This window comes from Amblyomma mixtum, chromosome 3, assembly GCF_055824585.1.
Source record: "Amblyomma mixtum isolate Tamu chromosome 3, ASM5582458v1, whole genome shotgun sequence".
Classification (NCBI taxonomy): Eukaryota; Metazoa; Arthropoda; class Arachnida; order Ixodida; family Ixodidae; genus Amblyomma; species Amblyomma mixtum.
The window spans coordinates 54,637,379-54,661,427 of record NC_143014.1 but is presented as its reverse complement, the minus strand read 5'-3'; the positions used below and the strand labels follow the sequence as shown (position 1 = coordinate 54,661,427).

At 53.2% G+C, this 24,049-nt stretch overlaps 1 protein-coding gene across 4 annotated transcripts in view; it reads left to right on the top strand.

The window, feature by feature from the left end:
- The window catches only part of LOC149350234 (Krueppel-like factor 6), a 356,738-nt gene that overhangs the window by 260,089 nt on the left and 72,600 nt on the right, over positions 1 to 24,049 (top strand). For 2 of the 4 annotated variants that reach the window (XM_089579217.1, XM_089579218.1), the window contains one exon: positions 22,214 to 22,266. The exons of the other annotated variants lie outside the window; for them this stretch is intronic. In XM_089579217.1, coding sequence (XP_089435343.1) covers positions 22,214 to 22,266 — 53 coding nt within the window. The remainder of the gene's footprint in view (positions 1 to 22,213; positions 22,267 to 24,049) is intronic. 4 annotated transcript variants of the gene reach the window in all.

Genomic DNA, 24,049 nt, shown 5'->3' with positions numbered 1-24,049 from the left:
ATGTTTCACGCAAGAAGAACGTGTGGCTCCCATGGACTTGAGCTTATCTTGTCTCCTTTTCGCTGATTCCTCCTCCCCCTTTCTTTTTCCCTTCTTTGTTCACAATGGAGCGAGCAACAAAACGCATCGTGAAGACGACGTCGCCAGCGCTGAAGTGTCGGCGTTCATCTTGCTCCTCTAGAGCGGGTCATCCTCTTTGTGCCGCTATTCACGTTCTAAATCATGCACCACTTAGTAGCTCGGCGGTGTGCTATAAAGTACGTCCTTTAATTTTACGTCGGCTGCCACGCGCACCAGCCAGCAAGAACAGAGAGAAGGCAGCCTTTCGTAAGGGAGGTAGAAATTCGTAACTATAATACAACATGTGTAGACGTATGACGCAGTGCCTCAGTATCTGCGTCCGGAAGGCAACTAGATGGCGTCATTGAAATACGAGTGGCGTCTGAACAAGCAGTTGCGACTCCACTTCGTGTGCTTAGAACAGAGAGTAGAGAGGAACCGCGGAGTGGCAAATGTGATGAACGCGTTGTACACTCGCAAGGTCCGTTCGGGGCGTATGGGAAGATGTGTCGCGTGTCCACAGCCACGGGGTTTTAAGACCGATAACATTATCTGAAGGCGCGAGTCTCGTAGTGCTCTTGCATCTGCGGACACCTCGAATGTGGTGACGGAATTACACGAGTGAAGAGAGCTATCGCCGAGATTGGATTGTGGTTTGCTTTGAGTGTGAAGATGAAATTGTTAGTACTCCACGTGGTGCGTGCTGATGACACCACGGGCGCAGGAGGACCTCTATGGGCGTCGCTCGTGCGCCAGGGAGCGCTCAGCCGAGCGTCGAAAAGAGAGAGGGAGGATGCCAACGTGCCCCGAGACAAAGCGTATAGGCATTTCTTTCGCAACACGTGCGCTCCGTCGAGAAGCCGTGGAGTGCTATTAGTATAAGGAAAGAAGTACACATACAACCTTTAGCGGGGCATATCCGCAGACAGCGAGAGGTTTCCTCATGCTGGCAGATCTTGGGCCGAAATGGGGCCGTGTAATTAAGCGAGGCATCGTTCAACATTTCACGGCGGCTGCTTTCACCAGTGGCGACTTAACGCCGGAAATAAATGGAACATCAGGCGGCCGGTGTGGCGACAGCGGACGTTTCTCGCGTTCCGTCGCCGGGACAATGGGGCGTCGACAAAGGAATGGCCACAATGAATCCCGGGAGATAGGATCAACATTGTTTCGTCTAGCTACGTCCGTTACACTGCGAGAAAGGCAATACGCCTTCCTCTGGCGGCGGCGGCGGCGGTCCAGAGTCCCGTTGGATTTCCTGCACAGCGCGCGCCGCGTGTGTGTACCGCTACGGAGTCGAGGCACGTCGATTGGCGGCCCACCTTTTCGCCGACTTCAAAGCTCTTCCGCAAATTGGCGCCATAAGCCGGAGTCCTTTTAGGCCCCGCAGCGCGCCGTGTATTCTCGGCGACACAGATTTGACGTCGGCGGCGTGAATTATTAAGACGGCGTGGTGTTCCTGCCGGTCGGGCAGCGGGCCTTTGGACATTCATGGCCCACCGCTATTATGTATCTCTTTGTGGGCGGCGCATAGTAAATGTGTGCGCAACGGCCGTTCGGGGGAGCGATACCGCCGGGAGGAGGAGGAACCGGTAATTTCTGTCGGACATTCTCGGTTTGCACTTTCTGCTTGCGCTTTCGTTCACTTCTTGCTCCACCAATTCCGTGGCTCGCTTCTGAAATGACGTCCTGCTGCTCTCTCTGCCTGCAGGATGAATAAAAAAGGAGTCTTCGGCGAATAATATTCCGCGACTTTTCTCTCCCTGCCTCACTTTGAAAGCGAAGCTCTGGCTTCTTCTGTTTTCGTGACTGCGCCGATAAGGAACTTAATGTCTTGAATTTCTAATGGGCCGCGATTGCACACTGTGAGACAGGAAATGTCATTTTGTGAACGGTTTCCCCGTCCGAGTCGTTCCGAAGGTTCGCTTTCGACTCCGCCTTTCCATATTTACCTGATCGGCACACCTTCTCTGCATGTCTCTGTTTTTGTTTTCATATTCACGTTTGCGAACTTTCCACATTAGACCGGGCAGATTTTGATTATTCGCATCCATTACCAGGTTCTATATTCGGCAAAATTTTCGCTCTTTTATCTGCGTGTCTACCGTCAACGTGCATAGAGAGTTATTTTTTTTTTTTTTTTTTTGCTCATGAAACAGTGTGCGTTGTTTCCTTTTCTGCAAAAAAGTTTTTCTCAGTCTCCGGGATCGGAAAAGGACGTTGTATACTCTTGCTGCAAGTGGTTTGTTTGGCGGGCCCGTCGCACATTACGCCGCCTATAGCTGTATCCGGAAACGCACCCGTCTCCCTTGTTGTGTTTAGCGCTGTGTACCACGGGGAACGCTGAGTCACACGCGTGCGGTCCCTCGCGCGAGTTGTCGTTATGCTGGCCACGATGGGCGTCGTTAGGAGACACCCCCGCCGTACACTCTCGCGGTGTTTACTTTCAAAATAATCGCTGCATGCATGGCCGCCCTCCTCCTTCCGCCTCATTCCCTAATCGGACCGGCCGGACTGGAACTTCACGCAAACACGACGATAACAGAGCGTGGGCCGGCGTAGCGCGACGAGTCCAGCGCGTGGCCGCAGAAGCGGCGCCCATTAACTGGCCCGAGTCGGCGATTCAGTGTGCGCGCCAGGGACGGGCCAAAATGTGCGCTCGCACACATTAGTGTCCACAGTGGCGGCCCACAGTGTCGACATATCGGATATCCCGCGCCGTTCGTACGCGCGCTCGGATCCATTCATGGAGCGAGTCGCCGCTCGGCTCCACTCCTGCGGCTATAAAGCGGACGCGCCAGTAGCTATGTCGAAAGCGGCCGTGAAACGCAGGCTGCGGAGCGGAACGACCGTCGACGTTTAGAACTCGAACCGTGAATTTATTGCTCGTATAGCGCGGACGTAACCTTTCAACTAAACCCCCCCCCCCCCCCCCCACCATGGGCCATCGGGGGTATGCTCGCACTGCGTCAGACATGCGTCACCACAGAGCAACCGTCTAGAAGCAGAGGCTCTTGAGCTTAAGCCGCGCAGCAACTGCAGTAATTGACGTTGCCCATGTCTGACTAGCGAGCCGGTCGCTCCTGGGATTCGCGATCGATGAATGTACGGACACAGTTTTCGTATAGGAGGCGCTTGGGAATACTTTTTCGGCTTTTGTAATTCATTCCAACCCAACGTAATTCGTAGAGATGTTTTCTGTTTATGGGTTTTAACGTCGCAAAGTGACTGGACGCCGTAGGCGAGGGTTGCGGATAATTTCGACCACCTGGGGTTCTTTAACGTGCACTGATATCGCACAGTGCGATGTCAGTGCACGTTAAAGAACCCCAGGTGGTCGAAATTTCCGGAGCCCTCCACTACAGCGTCTCTCATAGCCTCAGTCGCTTTGGGACGTTAAACCCAATAAACCAAACCATATCGCACAGTACAGGGGACTCTATCATTTGGCCTCCACCGAGATGCAGCCGCCACTGCCGAGATCGAACCAGCGTCTTTCGAGTCAGCAGCCGAGCACCATAACCACTGAGCCATCGCGCCAGAGGAACCTTCAGATGAGAATGATTTTCGGCGTCGGAAAATGCCGAAGACGATGCCTTAATAACGGAAAAATTCAGCCTCACGAAAATGTTCCATGTTCGATCGACTGACGTTCTAGACCCCACGGTACCTCCTTCCCTATACCTACTCTAGCCCCGCCGCGGTGGCTCAGTGGTTACGGCGCTCGGCTGCTGACCCGAAAACGCGGGTTCGATACCGTCCTCGGCGGCTGAATTTCGATGGAGGCTAAATTCTAGAGGCCCGTGTGCTGTGCGAGGTCAGTGCACGTTAAAGAACCCCAGATGGTCGAAATTTCCGGAGCCCTTCACGACGGCGTCCCTCATAGCCTGACTTGCTTCGGGTCGTTAAACCCCAATAAACCAAACCAAACCTACTCTATTTGGTGAGCTTCTCTATCAGTTTAATTTCGACCCTTCCTGACGTTCTTTATCGTATAAGCAAGAACCTGAGCGTGTACGATTTTTTTTTCATCTTTCCCCAAGCAAATGGCATCGAGACCGAAACAGAGTGAGTTGTTCGAAAGTGTTTGAAAGAAGGCGCGGCATTGCAGAGGCGGATTTGTCGGTCGCTCTTGAAGGGGAAAGGACTGTCTCGATCGAAAAAAAAATGAAGTTCAGCATGGTTTTCCTCCGCGAAATTTCTCGCATGGGAAGGGGGCTTGGCATTTCGAGCGGAGCGTCCCTTGTCTTCAACACCGGGCAACAACAGTCAGTGATGAGAAATCACATGTCAATGACCCTGGAAACAGCGTTTAGCGCTGTATCGAGGCCGAGGTTAGACCCGCGCAGCTTAAAAGGGAAGCCGCGCGGATCGGTCTGGCGGTGACGCTGGACTGAGCTGGTTTTCTCGGAGGCCGACACGTCCCCAGCGGCCGCCTCAGCCAGCTCGGCTTTCGCGCGTCGGCTTATCACCGCCGGGAGAGTAAGTACGCGCGCGTGCAGAGTGGTTTCCGGACTTCGAACATTTCTGCGGCGCGATGCGACGTCGCGAAAAGCGCTTCGTCCGCACCACCTGACGCCGTATATTAGGCGGAGCGCGCTCTCGCAGGAACTCGGCGTCGCTGCTCATTGCGGCCGGGTTCCCTTCGCGATGTTTATGAGCCGGAAACGGGCCGAGACTGTGCGAAACGGCGTCTGGCCGCCAATCCTTCCTGCGGACGCCTGCTTGCGTGCGCGTCGAGCAACTTGCTGCGTTGCCAAACAACCCGCGCTTTCGGTCTCATTCACGGGAACGAGAATTGCGACGTCCTCGTCTCGCAGTGTCTCGCATGGTTTGCACTGGAGAACCGCGCGCTGGAGCGGAGCTGTCTGGACGACGGCGCCTGTTTGCTCCGGCCGGGTGTTTTACGACGCGGGACTCGCTGTCACCGCAGATGGTGATTATGGAAGGGAGTCGAGTGCTTCGACAGCAGTGCATGTTTACGGGATTTGTCATCGTCTGGCACGGCAGCGGTTTAACTTGTCAGCTGTACGCGTGTTTACTTGAATCTGCTGGTGACGCTGCTGTAACTCGAACGCAAGTTGATGGGCAGCGCTTTGTCTTTGTGTGTCGCTGCCAAGCAGTATAGGCGTGTGAACGGCGAGACACCATTTCCTTTTTTTTTAGGATTGTTTGACTTCTGTTGAGTCCTCCCGGAACGTTGCTCTACGTTGTCCGTCGGTGTATCGACTCTATATGCATATTTCTCGGTATGTTGGCCTTTGTCCTGCAGCAAAAGCCGCATTTGTTGCTGACAAAAACTCGGTTAAAAAAAATTTCACTCATCCAATTCAAACTCGTTTACGTCTCAACCGAAAAGGATTCCGTGATCCCCGTTAGGAGTGAATGGCGGCATAGCCTTTAGCTCCTGGTATCCGCGAAAAAATATACTGGGTCGACGCACGCTGTTTCCTTGCGAATTCGGCCGGTGATGCGACACGTGCGAGTACTTAATTCTCTGCCCTTTTCTATCTCGTGGAAGCTCCGTTTTGAGTGAAAGTAGCGTTTTTGTCGTTAATATCTGGTAATCTTTAAATTGAGGCCAACTGCAATTTGTCCTCAGTGTTTCTTTAACGTGTGAGATTGTCATATAAGCCCGCGCAACAGAACAATTGCGCGTACGTTCCTGTCCATGTAAATTCGCAGTGCATAGCTACTCACGTCAAGATTTTCCTTGTAAGAACTGATGTAGATTCTATTTTCTCTGCTTGCGAATGGACAGGCGCTCGATGTGCTCCATTCAGTTTTAACGCTAATGACTGGAAATGACACGAAACTCATGTTTCTTGACCAAAAAAACGTAACATGCGACGAAGCATAGATGGCAGTAAGCGTGCTTTTACTAAAGTGCAGTCTTCTTTCGTCAAAGGAAGCCGCGCACAAGTGTACTTGGAAAGAATGATGAAATACGACATTATAACAGTTCTTCCTCCAGCGTCTAATAGTGCGCGCGGCAAAATTGACCTTGTTCGTTGCACTATGAAGCGGTGTTGATAATGGTCTTGACGTTCTAATTGGCGTCTTCGTAGGTTGCGTCACCCCATCTTAAGCTCCGTCGAGAGGTCGCAAGCACAGCACGGAGTCTTGACCGCTCTGACACTTGGTGGTACCAAACCCCTCTTTCGCCAAAAGTGGTTCTGAATCCGCTAATGAGTAAACGACGGCGGACAATTTCTACGACTCCCGGCGTAAGTGAGGCTCTATAGTTAAGGCCCCGAAATACGGCACGAAGTCTTGCCACACATGCAGCGCTGCAGGAAGGGGCGTGAGAGGTCCGTTCAAGCGGCAATTTTTCCTCCTCGTTCTTCGGCACTGGAGCAGCTTTCTCCTTCGTTTCGCCGTGCGGTATCGCAACGTGCCGTTGTATTTATATATACCTCTGGTGGAGGCATGGTCTCGGGGCCCACTTGGATTCCTTCCGTTCGTCCGTGGTTTCCAACGCGACTGCAGCACCGGGGCCCGCGCAAGCGGGGAGGATCCCGTCGGTGGGCGTCTGGCCCCGCCGCAGCAGTTTTGGCGCGCTGCTCCATTAGCGCTGTCGTCGACGTGCGGTCACTCATGTGCGACGGCGTTATAAGCGCGCGACCGGCAAATGGCGCGGCCCGTATCTGCTGTGCCGCTGGGGCAAGACAAAGGGCGCCGTCGAGGCCCGATTGGCTGCGGTCGGCCGGCCATCGACGCCCGCTCGACGTGCCCCTCCATTGTCGCAGGTTGCCGACTCGGCGCCGTAATCCCGCTTGATGAACGCCAGCGGCAGCGCTGGCGTGCGCGCGCGCGCGGTCCGGCCTGTCAGCGCGCCTTGACTCTTATCGGGGTGCCTGATGCGAGCCATTGTGTCGCGTCCAGCCGGCTCTCGGCGCGCTAATCCGAGCGGGCCACCGGACGCCTGTCAGCGCGGAAGCCGCCCGCCTGCCTCGGGTCGAAGGTCGCCCATCGCCCTCCCTCCAATCCATACCGCCATCTGCCGTGTGTGTTTTTGCTCCCTCCCTTCAGGGGCCGTTTATTGTGTATGGTGGCTCCGAAATAGCCCACGTCTTTACAAGGCGGCACATGTCGCGTCCGTAACTGCTCAGCCTAATGCTGTAGCGCTGCGCCGCAGGAAAAATCGCTCTCTCTTCTGACCCCTGGGTGAAATATGGAAATCGACTCATTTCTTTTTTTATACCGCCGCATTCTCCGTTCGCCGTAATTTCGGGCGAATTTTTCTTTTTATGAAAATTCGCTCACGCCGGCGTAAATGTTTAAAGTGCGCCAACATTAATAATGTAGCTAATTAACTGGACTCACCCAGTTGAATATATGCGGCACTCTCGCTATACGCGCTCCGGCGTCAGATGAGTAATGTGCTGTGTCCAGCCTTACACAGAGCTACTTTAATTGTTTGCCCACTTATCCATTAATTAAAAGTGGCCACTGACGTCACGTGTGTTGTACGGCTCTTTAATCGAGAGACATCGATTCGACACGAACAACAATTTTTCTCTTCCCCCCCCCCCCCCTTCTCTCTCTCTCTCCCCCCCCCCCCTCTCTGCGTGCAAACGACTGGCGCTACCCGTTTCCTTGTTGTGGCATGATAACTAGAATAGACTCTACATCAGTGACTGCCGGACTTTGCGCTGGACGTTTGGCATTGTTCCGAATCTTGCGGGCCGTTCGTAGCACTGTATTTTACCCGTGACTGCCAGTAGGTCACGTGGTTAGGCATATTTGCATCTCGGTACTCTAATCTCATCGTCACTGAACGTGAACCTAATAGCTTGTTCTTTAGTGTGCATTTTCCTTTCCTGCGCCGAATAATATTCGAGTACATTATCTAGAAGCTGTGAAGAAAGTAAGCGACGGGCGCTTAACAGGTGTGGTCAGTGGCGAGAAAGGTTTCCTTTTTTTTTTTCATCCTGACATTAATTCAGTATCTGCCCGGCCAGCAGCGAATGAACTCGGCTTTCTTTTGTTGTTGTTCGACTTGATGGCAGCGTCTAACACCTGGGCTCAAGTCTGCAATGCCCCGTCCAGTTTGGAAGGTCGCAGGAACTCGGAGAGCCAGTCGCCTAGCTGCCACGGAACGCATAGTCGTTCCCGCTCCACGCAGTTCGGGCTCACTCCGCTAACGAATGCGCTGGGATACGCATGCCGTCGCAGTCCGTTCGGTGTTGGTGGCCGCGACGTGTCTGCGCTGCTCCGATTCCCCGAGTCTGTCCGCCCACCCATCGGAATGATTAATTGACGTTCGCGTGCTCGAAATAGTGACCTCTCTGCTTGGCGCATTTGGAAAAGTTTGCGCGGCGGGTTTCATTTGGAAAAGTTCATAACGGCGGCTGTCACGAGCACTACCGGGTTAGAGGGACACGTTAAATCGGCATGTAAATAGTCGGGCGGAGAAAATTAATTGAAAGGAGGGCGTGAAGGGTATGATAGCGGCGAGAAAGGAAGATAAAAAGCAAACGAGCAGAGAATGGAGCTCCCCAATTTCGTCAGCCGCGAGTGTCGTCAATTCCCTGCATAGTTGGGCCTATTTATGCCCTTTATACGCTGCATACGCGACACGTGACGCAAGGAGCGGTGAAGTGGCCCCATCGGCGGAGGGAAAGCTCTTGTTGACACGCGTGTACACTTGTGCACGCTCGGCTCGTCGGCTTGTTAGTGGGAGTTTGAGGAAGTCTAATTACTGCCGGCCCTCGCGCGTTCGCTTCCGGCTCATTATGTAATTCTATTATCTACCTCACGTTGCGCCTGTCCCGGGAAGAAGCCGGCAGGCTTAATTCCGCCTTTCCTTTTTGCATATCCCCTTTGTCTCCGTAATTGCTCCGTCTATTGCATTTTGTCTTTATCGTCATATTCGGTATTGCTCCTCTGTATTACAGCAAGATAGGCACTCTTAAGTAAACTTGCTTTGTACATCCATGTGACCAGAATGTATTGAGTGGATATGTTGAACAGAGCAGCGAAAGCACATACGTTGAGAGCATTTATTTCACTACTACGTTTCCTGTCTGTGCATGAGGTCTCGATATGAAGAGCGAAATGCACTTGATGGTTTGAACTCTTCTATCGTTAGCCCCGGTAATGGTAGTTCAAGTCCTTAAAAAGTCCGGAAACATGTCAAGTACGACAATTTTATTTCTTTTTTCATCGTATATTTGGCTGAATGTGTAACTTAAACTTCTATCTTCACCGCTCCTTGCTGTATTTCCTTTTTGTTTGCTACTGCTTTAGCCACAGTGTGTGCTAAGCAAGTTGATTGCTTTTTCTGTCTGAACGTTTTTGTTCCAGGGTAAGAAGGTACCGCTCATCCTGTCCACTTCTATTCCCATGCCCTGTTTCTGTCGCGGTTCTTCTTTACCCTTTAACATGCCGGACCAATTGGCCCAGAACTTCGCCGTGCTGAACCCGATCTTTTTGTTTGGACGGTCTCTCTTATTTTTTAACTTTCTCGGTTTGGAGACTGAGGGGCAGTGTTATTTCCTCGTATCCGTCCATCTGCGGTGTGTCGCCTGCTCAAATTCTCTGCAAATTTGGGTCTCTCTTCTTTTATTTTTACGTATTTAGCTTAATTTGCGCAGCGTTGACAAGGCTCCCGCAGAACGCTGCGCACCGTCGTTGTATCAGTAAGGCGAAAAAGCGGCCCAAACATTGCTTGCGTTCCGTCACTCTTCATACGGCGCTAAATTGCCATGATTGATGGCCTCAACGCGAGAAAACTTCTCGGCGAGGAGAGGGCGGAGAGAGATTGGGAGCAGTGTAAAACTGCAGACCAGCGCAGCCATCTTCTTTCTCGTGTTAACGCTCGGCATAATTTGATCTCAGGTGTCAGCGTTAATTGCTTTAATGGGATTCCCCGCCTAATGGGCAGCACATTTAATGCCCTGCTTTCCCCCGGCGGCGGTGTTGTCTCGTTACTTATGATGCCTCAGTCATCTTTTTGTTGACGGTTACTCCGCCTCGCCTTGAGCCACTTGAGTTTCTTCTTTTTCCCCCTCCAACCGGCGGGGTCGGCTCAGTCGCAACTCGGTGCGAGTACTGTGAAGGCAGCGCGTGCGGGTCAAGGAGAGTGTGTTTTGCGCGCTGCGGAATCAAAATGAAATATTTTCGCTGGGACGCGTGCCTCGTGGCTGTGCCCTCGCTCTAATGGCTTCGCTCGTGCCGTTGCGCTCAAGCGGACGGCTTCGCATGCAGCCGAGCCCGCCTTCTTCGTGGCGTCGTCTCAAGAAGTGCGCCAGAATGGTGGGGGGGAGCCCGGTCGTTGTGCGGCTTTGAGGGACAGCCGCGAAAAGCGCCGCCGTCGCCCAAGGCGCGCACTGTTTCGGCCGTCCGGAAGTTCGTCGACCCTATCCCCGCGTACGCGCGCGTGCACACGATGCGTTCATTTGGGAGCGCGTCGTCTTCTGGGCAGCCCTCCCTGCGCGCGCTTTTGTCTTTTGGCGCGCGCACGCTCTCTCGGCAAACAGCTCACGCGGCGGCTGCCGAGACACTTGGCTGCCGCTGCCACGTGCGCTTGCATCCCTCGAGCGCGGGGCTTATCGTGGTCGGGGCGATTGCCCGCGCGTTTTGTATCGCGCGCGTAGAAGAGCCGCCTTTATGGCTGCGATTCAACGCGCGTTGCTCCGTTGCCGATCTCGGCCTTTATGGCCCCCCGCTATGAGTCGTTTCTGCTTGAATACCTGCTCGGGGAAGCGTTTGTGGCATCAGCGCGGTATTTGCTCGCCTCTCCTCTCTGGCTCGGTGTCGGGGCGCAAGTGTACCCGGCGTCTCCCCCCTACCGTGTTCGTGCCACCTCCCAGTGCCCCGCTCCTCGCCGCCGCTCTTCAGCCTGGCTCTTCCGGTTGGCACTTTTAACTTCCAAGCCGTCGGATGCGGCCCGTATTTTGTACGCAGCGAGGTTTCTTCCGCTTCCACATGTCTTGCGCACGGTGTCTTTCAATGGGGTCATGGTTGTTTCGTTTTTTTTTTTCTGCTTGATTTAGTCGCTCTACGAAGAAAGACGTCAGTCGTACGCAGTGCTGGGGTTTTCTGTTTTTTTTTTACTTGAAAAGCTAGGCATGCCTTCAATCACTGAGAACATGAACCATCGCGGGCTGGTGCGGCCGAAGCCTCTCGGCTTCCGAACTTGTCTCGCAAGGAGGCAAGCTACTGTGGGCGTCTTGCTGCCTAGGCTGAAGCGGCGAGGCCGGAGAAAACTGCTCTTCACTTTCAAGGCAAGCACTTCCGGCGTGCCGATTTGGGTGGAGTTCAGCAGGACCGCCGTTCCGCAAGGGAGGGCGAGAGAAACGCTAACACCACTCCACTGGCACCGGTGGGCGCGCACGTGTTCCAGCCGAGGTTGGCGATTCCCTGGTGGCTGTGTATACCTGCTGGGCGCTGTGCCCTTCGGGGGAGCGAACGGCCACTTTTGCCAACCCTTGTTTTGACAAGGGCAGCCGTAATGAACGCTTCCGATGGTGTGCCAACGTGCTCATACTTCGAACAACCGACTTCGCTTTTTCTTGTTTCCTTTCTGCGAGTATTCACGCGGTGAGCTGTGGAAGGCACCTTGTCTGGATGAAATACGCGCATGAGCGGCGCGTCCTTGGCCGTTATGAGTGCGCTTGCTTCTTTTCCGCGGCTCAGACCTCTCCTCCGTGGAGGCGCCCTTGGACGCAGGAAGACGCGGAGAGTAAGTAGCCTCCGAGATACGAACGTCACGCTGTGGGCCTCACTGGCGTTCTGGCCTTGGCAGCTTGGTACAAACAAAGAAAGAAAACTCGTACAGCTGCTTTCACTCCTTGAACGCGGCGGCCCCTTTCGACGTAATCGCCTGGGAATGCAAAGTATCTTGCAATGGGTTACCCTTGTCAGCGCCGGTTTTGCGCGCACTGCATGCCCTGGGGGCGGCATTGCTCGTTTACCTTCCGCTGCAGCCGCGCGCTGGGGCGCGTGTGACGCAATCGCCGCCGCGCCGGACGAGGTAGGCGCTGTTGCGCAGCGCCGCCGCTCATACATATAAATGCTCCCCGAGCTTCGTCTTTCATTCTTCACCCGTATAAGGACACGCGCGGTGATGCGGCTTTAATCAATACGCGGAACCGACGTCTTCCCGATTTCGTTATACGCGTCCAGGTTGCACTGAGGTGGAACAAACGACGCCGAAAGCCGCGCGGGGCGCCTCTCCGGAGTGTGGGGCGAAAAGGAGAGCCTCTTCCTGCTCCCCGTGGTGGGACGCTTGAGCAACTCAAGGTTACATTGGTTACGTTTCGCTCGTAAGAATAATTCCCATGGCCTGAGGCTACAGGCTACTGAGCAGATGCTGGCTTATGCTGTGGACGGTGGCGCAGTGGAAGGCTTCGTTATCATTCCGCGTATACAGCGTTTTGTAAGCGGGCACCGAAACATCGGGTTGGCGGGGCACTTTCCAATTTCGCGCCACCTTGAGGGACGGCCCTGGTAAGTGCTGCTCGGGCGCATGTTCGAATGCGGGGAGAGATGATGGGATCCAGTTCCTCAATTAAAGGCCGCGTGAACCTCCGTGACTCGCAACGTGCGCACCGGTGGTCATGGCGAGGGGCGCCCTTCGACTGCAGTATTTATCTGCCCGTGGAGCACGTGGAAGCCGGCGCTATATCGCGTGCCATGCTGCCCCTGGTTCCCGGCCGGCGGCTGGTGAGGTTGCGTGACCGTCGCGTTGCTGCCCAGCGCGCTATCAGCGGCCGCCAGCGCTAATGTGCCCGTGGCAGCGGCGCTGGCGGCCACTCTGCCATCTTTTATTAACTCGGTCCGCACCATAACTCAGCGCGGGCGTCCGCGTGTCGCGCCGCGTCGTCCGCGAGACGACGGAGCGCCGGCAGTCACGCGGAAAGTCCCCCCCCCCCCCCCCCCCCCCGCCTTCCTCTACGCCCCCCCATCTCGCAATTAAAACTAGAGGTATCGATGTAAAGCGGAACTCGCCACACGGACGCCAAATGACACACTTCGCTAGCCGAGCGGAAGCCCATTCATAATTGCGGCGATATGCGCGCCGCTCTCATGTTTGTGGTGGCGCGGCCGGGTTGCCCCGGGCAACTCTCGCCGCAGCCCGCGGAGTGGCGCCCTGGTTGTGACCATGCGCGTGGCAACATGCGGCGACGGGCACCACAACTGCTCTGATTGATCCGCCGGTGGAGGGGCGCACTGGCGGCTGCGAGTTCCCGCAGGTTGCGCCATGCGCGGGGCATTTCGCCACGGGTGGCGTTTGTGGAACATCGCGTGCTTTGCGTGACTCGAGCTGGGATAGAAGTTTTTAACTTGTAGCGCTAACTGGGAGCGAGGTAATATTTTGCGCACTGACCACCTTCCGAGTGCGTGACGTCCGGTTTGAGCGTTCGATTAATGGAGCTCGAGCTAATGCCGAAGGTCGCAGGGTACTTGACCAAACTGCGTTCAGTTATTTAAACAGAACTAAAATATGTGGCATACGCGCCAGAGCATTGTACTTCAGTAGTATGCTTGAGCAAGTCCTTGGAGAGACGCTATGCCGCTGAATGGAGCCGTCGTCACCTTCAGCACCAAATTTCACGGGAGGCGTTGATAAAGTGCGCCCCACACGGCGTATGTTGCACCGGACAAAAGGAGTATACTGCGTGCACCCGCCGCTTTCTTGTTTCTGCCGCACGCTTTTCGCCCCAGGTTTTTGCAGCGGCGGTCGTTTCTAATCAGGCGAGCTGTCGGGGGCTTCACGCGGCGCGGCCCTGTTATGCTCGCCGGGGAAGCGTGTGCGGCCGTGTATACAAGCGGCCAGACATGCGCGGGCGGCTGCGTCCTGCATAGATGAGCACCCCAGGAGTCTCGCGCCGGCGATCCATCTCCTCTCGGTGCATAAAGACGAGCGCCTCGGCGGCGGGGAGATCCACTTCGGGCGCGTTGGCGACGCGCCGCGGGGTCGTGATCCGAGGCCGCGTGATCGATTGTCGTGGGGGTCTATACGCAGCGCGTGCGACCCCCTCCTCGCGAGAGCCGCTGGGACGACCTGCAGTTCCCCGGCGCCTTGTGTGTAGCGGCTCCCCCGCTGTGCCCGCGGTAATGCCAACTTAATTCTCGGCCCGATGCGCGGCCCCGAGTCTCGCACACGGGGCTACTACTCTTGGTGCGGGGCGTCGAAACCGCGCTTCGGTCGTCTTTTTCGCGTGCGTCGTCACGCGGCGCCGAGATGATGGGCCGGACCTCGTTGCGGGAACGTCCCGCGTGGACTTCGCTGGGATGTGTACCCGACCGAGTTTTCGGCGGCGTGTGGTTGGTGGCGCAGGCTGCGCGAGCTGTCACACGAGCCTGCACCGAACACCGTGGCGTGACCGGATGCACGCGGTCTGTTCTCACTCGCCGCGGAACGGAGGTGGAGTGTCTCTGTCGCATCCGCTTGTGGCCGTAACGTATACTGTGAAACCGCAGAACTCGTGTGTCATGCACGGAGAGTCGGTAGCTGCGAAAAAGAACGGAGAGGCCGCAGTTCACCTGCTGCTTATTGTTACCGTACGGTGCTGCACGACTATTTGGGGTTGTCGGTAAAGGCTGCTTATGTCGGCGCTTGGTGTTCTTGTCTACAAGGAACGTGCTTCAGGGGCACGCCACTTGCACCGAAGTTTTCGGGTGGATAATTTATGCGTCCATTGAAATATTGGGCATTTTTCATTCCATACCTTTGCTGTATGACCAACTTTTTGTTTTTTCTCATCGCCTCGGTTCGCGAGAAAAAGAGCCGTGAATATATTTTCACCCAGCAAGACTTGTCGCACCGGTCGTAAATGTAGAAACACATCGGTGCGTTATCAGATAAAGGCTGTCTTATTCGCCTGGCAAAATAGAAAAGCTTTGCCACGAGTCGAGAAGTTGAATTTCAGCTTTAAAAAAAGAAATGAAGGAGATGATCTTCGCATACCGCGCCTCCACCTGATTTTCCATTCTCGCGCTCACGTTCACAGCTTTCGACACAAGAGTTTTTATCTCTCTTGGACGAAGCCAGCCATGGTTGCACAGAACTGGCCGGTTTCTCCGTTTTTCATGATGACCGCAAGCCTACAGGAAGTCTTTATCATAAACTGTCGTACAGGCTTAGCGAATCGAACATGCTGCTTACGTAAGCGCTTCAGCCTGTATTATAGCGAGTTAGTCACACTCTGTTGCACCTGTCATATCTATGAATTAATAAACTTTTTCTCGAGGCCGTTCTTCCATTTTGCTCTTTTGTTTTTTTTTCCTCCTCTCATTCACGCCTTACATCTGCTTCGCAGTTTCCCGCTAAACAGGCCGGCGCATTTTTTCGTGCTGGCAGCGAGTTTGAGAACGTATGCCCCGCGGGGCGACTTCTTTGTTATGCACGGAGCGGGCCGCAAGAAATCGGTCATTAATGAGCCGATGGTATCAGAGACCCTGCCGTGTGCTAATGTATCTTAGGCCTAAAACCGTCCTTTTACTACGCCTGATTTCAAGTGCGATTTCTTGTTGTATTACACTTATACGGCTTCTGTAAGTTTTCTCAGACTTTTTTTTTTACCCAAGCTTCATTTGTAGTGTGCGCACGTTTATATATTACGGCAAGTTTTTGAGTCGTGCTGAGACACCGGGAAACGAAATGTGCTCCTTACTTCAGCTGTATATGGAGCCGCAGATATATTCAGAGAACAGGTAACGCGGCCGCGTGTTTCCTTTGGTTCTTGGACGGGACTCGATACTATTCGCAGCCAAGTTACTAGAAAAAAAAAATACTCATAGACTGTCTTCGAAGAATCTGGTTACGTTTAACGGCTCCGGAAATTTCGACCACCTTGGGTTTTTTAACGTGCCCTGACATCTCACAGTACACGGGCCTGAATTACGCGTCCATCGAAATTCGACCGCCGCGGCCGGGATCGAACCCGCGTCTTTCGAGTTAGAATCCGAGTGCCATAACCACTGAGCCACAGCGGCGGCTCTCGGAGAAGTTTTCTTGTTCACAGTCTGCTGGAATTATTGCTAAGGTTGAACTCGCGATATCGCCTACTCCTGTAGTTTCATGAATATGTAATGCATTCAGTGGTTTTGTTAAAAAAAAAATTTTTTAGCCCTTATGTGATCGGATCGATAGTCGCAGTAGGCACAAAGTGCCACTAACGAGTTCTCGAATGCTTAACCCTGCCACTTAATATTGCTCATGAGCAAGCGTTTCTTATTTGGCTAAGCATTTGAATTTAATAGCGGAAAGTGGGCATGCACAAACAAGTAGCTCTGCAGAAGAGGCTAAACGGTCGCTCTCGGCGCAAACTCGCAGACGTCGAGCGCATCTGCTCCTTCTCAATTTGTTTGTCAAAAACCAGACATTTTCCGCTGCCGTCCTGGGCGCACGCGAGGCAAGTTCTCTATCTCGGCGGCGTTTTAGAGCTGCACCGACCGTTCCTCCTTCTCCCCGCCTGCGCGGTTATAATGCGTTTCCCTTTCGCAGCCTTGAAGCGAGCGCCGCTCGCAGTACATGCATGGCAGCGGCGAAGCAACGAGGCGAGAAACAATTAAGAAAAAGGAGCGGACCCAGCCGCCCGCAGACAGGGGCCCGCGCGCGAACACGCGTGTCAGCGTCATTTATAGTCTTATACTAACCGACACGCATCTCTTCTGGGAATGTGTCAATTTATTCTGGCGGTCCCGCCTCCGGGCCCTCCTCTCCCATCAGCCGACTCCCCTCCCTTGCCGCATACCTGGCTCGCCCCGCTTGCGCAACCGCCCTCCCGGCTTTGGTTTATGCTTGGCGGCACAACACCTTTTTTAACTTTCTCCACACCCACCGCGGGCCTCCCTCCCTCCGCTGTCCCGAAATGAATGTCGACAAGTGCGGTCGACTAGACAGCAAAAGAGGGACGAGGCAGCGAGACTTGGCTCTGCGGATTCGTCGGCGTGCCACGGCTAAGGTCAGATTGTATCTGAATGCGCGCCATTATGCCGCACGCGCGCCGGTTGCGTCTCGGCGGGGGCTGGCCTTGGGGCGGCGAAGAGCCGTCGCGTTTTTACAATGGAACGCCGTCTCTCCTCCGCAGCCAGCGTGGCGGAGGTGCCTCTCCGGAGTGACACACTCTGCCGCTGCTCGCCCTCCCCCTCTTGGTGCAAGCGGCTTGGCTTCAACTTCGGTGCGGGCCCGGGCCTCTCTCGGTGGATCTTCGCCTCGCACGAAAGGAGCGCACAAATCTGCCGCTTAAGCCCAGCTCCTTGGAAATGTTGTTTCTCGGGAGGGCGGAGTAGCGACTAACGAAAGTTATTTATAGAGGTGAAGGGGGGAGCGCTCGCAGTGCGGTTTTTAAGAGGGCTGAACCACGGCTCGCTTTTGTGTGTTCTTGCTGCAGACGGTGGCAGGGGAAAAAAAAGTGTGCGTTAATTTCTGTGTATATTAAAAAAAAATACAGACAATAATGTTTTTCACGAGAGCGCAAGTGCAACTCGGACGCCAAGTTTAATCATTCAGAATAAGCGACGAGAGAACATATGCGGCGCACACACGGCCCCACAAGACACAGTTTTGCTAGTCTAGTTAGATGAGATTTAAAATACTTGGTTATGTGTCTGTCAGGAACTTTCTCTTGAGAACCAGTGTGGCCTTGACCGTGCCCAAGTTGGAAAGTTCGATTTCCGACTATTTTCTTTCGTCTTTCACGTTTTCCTCGCCCATACGTGATCTGCTTTTACGTCAGCCTCAGATACCGGTACGATACCGGTTTGAACTACGGTGCGGTCTCCTGTACTGAAACTACCTTCAGTAAGCTCGCCACGTGTGTAATGTTGAAACATTATAAAGCTTTAATCGGCTCCATCATCCAGGTCCGTGGAAAAGGCTTACTCGGCACTTTACCGGTTCCGCTGATTTATCCCGGGAGTCGTTCCGTTACCTATAAGGTGACCCATACGGCTGCCACCAAGCTGTCGATCGCCGAAGGAGAGTCCCGTAGCTTTCCGGCGCGTGCGAACCCGCTGCCGGGGTGTATACATACGCGCACAGAGGCGGCGATCGGCACCGCACCGTTATCTTCGCACATACATTGTGTGTATAATGCCTCTCCCTCCGCATTCCCGGCAACATCTCGTGGCCCACACGCCGTTCCCATTCAGGGCATGGCGCTCTCTTTTCCTCCCTCCGTCGATTGATCCGTCCGTTATCTCGGCTCTCTCGAAGGGCGCCGAGCCGCCCCCGAGCTCACTCCGCCGCCACGCCGACATGTATGGATGCGCGCCGTTGCCGCCGCCATAAAAGCCGCGCCAGCGCTGGCGAAAGCACGTCCCCCGAAAACTGTCGAGCGCCTTCGCCCGGACACGAAAAGCGGAGAGACACGCACGCACAGAGCGAGGCCGAATAAACAATAGCCGCATACAGAGGAGCAGCTCCGCAGCCCGCTCTCCCGCTTCCACCCTCCTTTCCCCTTTGGTGCCATCGCCGCGGCGCCCGTGCACTGCGGGGAGCGCATATTCTCAAACCGCCTCCCCCCCTTCCTCGACGCTTTCGATCTTTTTTCGGGCCCGTTATCTCCGCCTTGCCTTCCGTTTTCTTCAACGTGACTATTTTTCGTCTTGCGCCGCTGTTCGCGCCCTTCCTCTTCCTTTTTAAGTGTCCTTCGCATCGCAACGTTTTTCCTTTACTTGTTTTTTCTTTTACTTTCTTCCACGTTTTCGGTCCGTGAGCGTGCAGAGAACATGAAGATACGAACGGACACGTGCCGCTGTCTACGAAGTCACGCGTTGAAAATTAACAGGCCTTCTATGCGCATTTAAATGGGAGCTTTTTATTCTCGTTTCCTGCTTCTATTCTTCTCGCTTATTTTTTCAGTTTTTCTTATCGAAAGAGCGAAGACGAGCTGCGCGATAGAAAAGTGTGTTTTACGTGCGCGGCCGCCTGTAATATGCGTTTCCCCCTTCCCTTATTATATAATCTTTTTTTTTTCCCTGTCCGCCCACAACGCTGTGGCGGGGCGCGCCGTCGCGCGCAGTTAAATATTTCCTTCCTGCAGATTTGTTGTTGGGTCATTTTTCTTCCTCATTACTGTCGGTAGCGGAGAACGCGCGGTATCAAGACTTTTTTCTTGCCGTAATTTGTCGGCGCACGCTGGCTCGATTTCACGGTTGCCAAGTTTCGTGCAGTGAGATAAGAAGCATTAGCGCCGCGGTAGGGCGCGGGCAAAAAAGAAAAAATATAATAAAATTTGAAAGGGAGGAGGTTTGGATGGACGGGAAAACGTTGTTTTCTTATCGCGCTGTGCGTTTCTGCCAGCGGTTGGGGGGAAATTAGCGGCGCACTTTAAGCGGGAACAAGAGAGAGAGAGAGAGTAAAAAGAAAAAGGTGTGGAAACGCAAAAACGGGAGGCGAATGTGGGGCCTCCAAACGGGCCCATATGCGCGGAATGAGCCTATCATTTTGTATCACGAGAGCGTCCGATATCAACGCGTCGCGAGATTCACGGGGGCGCAGATTCGCAAACCCGCCTGCAGTATGTATACCGTGGTGCCTTGCGTTCTGATGCGTGCTGCCGTAACATTGCGTTACTCGCCCTATACCGCGAGGAGTTTGTCCAGAAGCTATGCAACATCAGCACGGCATTTTAAAACTCAGATAAGACGTCCCGCGTATTGAGAATTATTGCTCGGAAGCGGGGCTCGGAAAGTTGCGCGAGGCACAGGGTGAGGTGATCATCAGGGGATACTTGTTTGCGGTCCGTCGGAATCACATTCAGGTAACTTACACTTAGTTCTTTATTGTGGAGAAATATAATCAGAGAAGCAGAAAGACCGCCATAGTATGCCGGCGGAAACACGTGTTGCCGAAAGAGCTTTCGATTTCCCTGAGTCCACCTTATATCTACCCTGCCCGATTCTGCTTTATGTATGTATGATATTCCCAAGAACGCACGACAAGAAATGAAAAGTTATCATAGATCGCCTGCAGATTTCCAAACCGCGTTAGTGTCTTCATACGAACCTTACAGGGCTAGAGCAAGTCCCTTAGTTCCTTTTATTATGACAACATGTCGCATGAATGAAGGCGTCTTTGCATTTCGCAAACGGCATTGGGTTCATTCCCGGAGATTCAGCATAGTCGGTTCGCATGTCTGAATTAGGTAACTATAATCAGTGAGTGAGCTAGCTAGCTTCTTAGTTGGTTGTCGAACGATTAATGTGTGATCCGTCGGCGAGTCCTTCTAAGTGTCCCAGTCGGACGCCATGCCACCAGGTAATGGCGTTCATTCTCGCGGAGACGAAGCCCTTTCCAAGTGCCGCCTCTGGTGACGACCCAGCGGAGGGGCTGGCCGAGTGAACCCCTCCTGGAGCTGCCCCATCTCGGCGCGCACACACCTGCCGTCGCTCGTGTCGCGCTTGGGCCGTGTGGAGACGAATTACTCGCGACGTCTTCGCGTCATTTGCCAGGCGGGTTCCTCCCCTATAGCATCTGGGCGGCCACCGGAGCGAGATTTATCCGGCTGGCCCGTCGCCGGCTCCGCGATGCTCTTTCGGTAATGAATTTTGATGGATGCTCCGGCAAAGGGCCTCTCCTCCGTCCGGCCCCGCGCGCAAATGCCAAGGCTGCGGAGTCACGCAACTTTAAATGTGGGTTAATGCGGCCCGGAGCAGCCTTCTCTCCGGGGCCAGGACCCTGGCCAGCCGCAGCGGCCCTGGGGCCGGTGTCAGCCACCCGGCCGCGGTCCTAATGGCGCATCAAATATTCAGTTGGAGTGGCGCCAGCCTCTCCCCCACCCGTATCTGCTCTTTCTGTCGTGCGGTGGTGCCCTTTTTGGGGCCCAGCCAGCGAGCTCAGTGAATGACCAGGGTGTCTCGCAGAAGCGGCGACTAGAACGGCCGGAAACTTCATCAGATTGCTCCATGCCCACCGAGATGGGCGCGCTTTGTGAGTCAAATGCGGCGCGCCCGGATAAGCCATCAAACTGTCTTTCGTGCGCGTCTACGCGGTGGGCTTCACCCTTCGCCCTGCTGCGGCACAGAGAAGTGGATTCGGAGGGGCGCGCGAGACCGATTGTTCTGGCGCGGCAAGGCGATACCGGCGGGCATGCATATCGACTAATTCATGGAGTGAGCCGTCTTTGGCGTTGGCATCTCTCTTGACCGGAAAGTGTTTATTCTCGTTGCTCTGGCCAGCTGTGGAACCCATCCTGAAAGCGCGCGCTGTTTCGGGGCTGTTTCGCACATTGGGGAGATAGTGGACAAGATGTATGCTCCATTTGTTACGAGATCAATGGCTCTTGGGTGACCCAGCGCGGTTGCGGCGGCAGATATGAGATAAAACGATTTTCTCTAGTCGCCAGCCTTATGCCGGAGAACATTGGCTGCCATTTTCTCTCATGTACCCTTCGACATGTAGGGAAATGCGTCCCTATTGAAATAATGGAAAGTTTGGCTGAGTGCACGGAACATTGATGTCGGCGAAATTTTTTTCATTTTATCCAAGAAAGTGGGGCGAAGTTCGGGCAACGCTTTTGAGCCGAAAGTCCTGTTCGTTGTTCGTCGCAGCTATTGCACTAAACCGTTGATAACAAGCTGGATGGCATTTAAGGGGCATCCAACTGCGAACCAATTTTACCTGTGCAAAACAATATGAATGCTCCCCTGATTTGCATTATACAGCATGTAATTACCAGCAATTTGTTGCGGCCGGCCGAACAAAAACGCAAATGTAGGCGAGGTAAGCGACAGGAACCCATACCTTAAATCATCCATTCAGCGTGTCGCAAAGCAAGACAAGGCTTGTTCGGCCAGAAGCAAAGTCTCGGCTTTCTGCCGAAGTGCAGCAAGCTGTTCCTACGCTGTTCCTAAGCTAGGCGATAACCGCGTTCCAGTAAAGAATCGTTGGGGCTGCCCGTATCTTAACCACTGACTTCCGCTGCGTTCAGTCGTCGACTGCGTTCAGTCTTGCCGCTATTCGTTGTCAGGCCAAACGTTCTAGACCAGTGACTGCCGTGGAATTTCACAGCAGTGTGAACGCGTTGTCAGACGCTCTCGCCACATCGTTGTTGCCGGATTTTCAGCCTCATACTCGTGTTTCTCTGGTGGTATGCGCAAACCTCTCTTAGCAAAGTACATGTTGGAACAAGCTTGTGATGTGGCTTTGTTGATTCGTTTCTAATGTAGACATTTTTTTTCTTCTTATTTTCAGGTAAGCCCACTGTTCCTTGCCGCTGCACTGATGAGCCGTGCCGTTTAATGCAGGTAATCCTCAGCACTCTCCGTTACAGGGTCAGCGCATGCCCGAAATTAAAAGAACCGTGTGTATGCTGTCCATTTGACTCGCCGAAACTGAAATAACGAACAAGGAAGTAATTACTCATTGACGTGCTGTGCAGCTATGCAGCTTTTCTTTTCTTTAACTACGAAGTTTCTTTGGAAGCTATATAGCTTTGCTTTGTAGCCGTATGGCTGCGCTTGGATGGACGTCAAAGAGTAATTACTCCCTTATTACAAATCTACTCCACCTTGGGGGATTCTTTCACACATTTGTCCACACTGAACTAAGTTCACTTTTTCACATATGTATGGATTACGAGGCTCTTCTGTTCTTTAAACGGTTTAACAGCCTGTTTTTGTTCGGCCGGCAAACAGCAAACAACGGGACACGTTGAGTGAGACATGAACATTCTTTTTTGTAATTTAAATGTGATTGACTGTAGCTAATCGTTCTCATCGCAAATACTTTTTTAGGAGGTCAGCAATAATTTCAGTTTATGCCTGTTAGCTAGCTGGTAAAGTTAAGGTAAGCTTGTATCGTCTGATTGGAAGGGTTAGTCCGGGCGAATTTAAACTCGCTCTTCGTTCGTTAAGTAGTTGCTAGATACACTAGACTCTAATGGCATCTGTATTTCTCGCAGCGTAGCATATTTGTGCATACATCTGTCAGTCATATTGTACTGGATCAATTGGGTGGGTACATTAGTAGAAATTTCAGGCATATAGCCAGGTAAATGTAACATCTGACTTTGCGACTTACCGTTAGCACATCACTCATTTGATGGCTCTATCGTGCTCAACTTCAGTTTAATTTCTTACTTGAAGTATCGATTCACGTGCCTGTGCATTATTAGAAAAACCAGGCCCCGTTCAAGTTTTTTTTTTTTTTATCTAAGTCGTATTGCCAAGCATAGTTGGTCAAATGTTTAGGGGAATCCCCCAAGGTGGAGTAGATTTGTAATAAGGCAGTAATTAATGTAATGTAATAATGTAATAAGGCAGTAATGTCAATGAGTAATTACTGCCTTATTACAAATCTACTCCACCTTGGGGGATTCCCCTAAACATTTGACCAACACTGTTCCCACTTCGAGTTATTGATCAATTCGCTCTCGCCCTACCATAAGCTTACCGTCCCGGTTAGCTCAATTGGTAGAGCGACTGCTCCGGTGAAGCGGTGGTCCTGGGTTCGAACCCCGGACCAGGACGAATTTTTCTTTAACTGCGAAGTTTCTGAGAAAGCTGTATAGCTTTCCTTTGTAGCCGTATGGCTGCGCTCAGGTGGATGTCAATGAGTAATTATTGCCTTATGCCAAGCATAGTATACCAAAGAAATCTGCCTACTCGATTGTTTGCAACCTAACTTGTTACCGACTCAATTTTTGCTTGACAGTAACAGTGTAAAGCCTTAGCGCTAAATTTTTCGTTTCAAGTGCTCTCTATTAACAGGTTCTTGCGTCTCATTATGTCAGAGTGTAAGAAGGGGCTGGTACACCAAAAGTCCTTGGCATTTCCAATTCCAGAGGAATTCTCCACTCACAGTGTAGCCGGGCTTACAGCTCTTCTTTTTAGCGTTGACTGACCATGCTTTCATTCTGAATTAGTCTTTTGGCAAGTAAAGAAAATGATACGCCCTTCCGGGTGCACAGTTCATTCCGTATTGGCTGCGTGAATACGCTACACGAAGACAAATGATGATGATGATGATGATGATGATGTCCTCAGGCTTAATGGCACATACCCACGGCGGGGGATTGGCCAGGGTGCA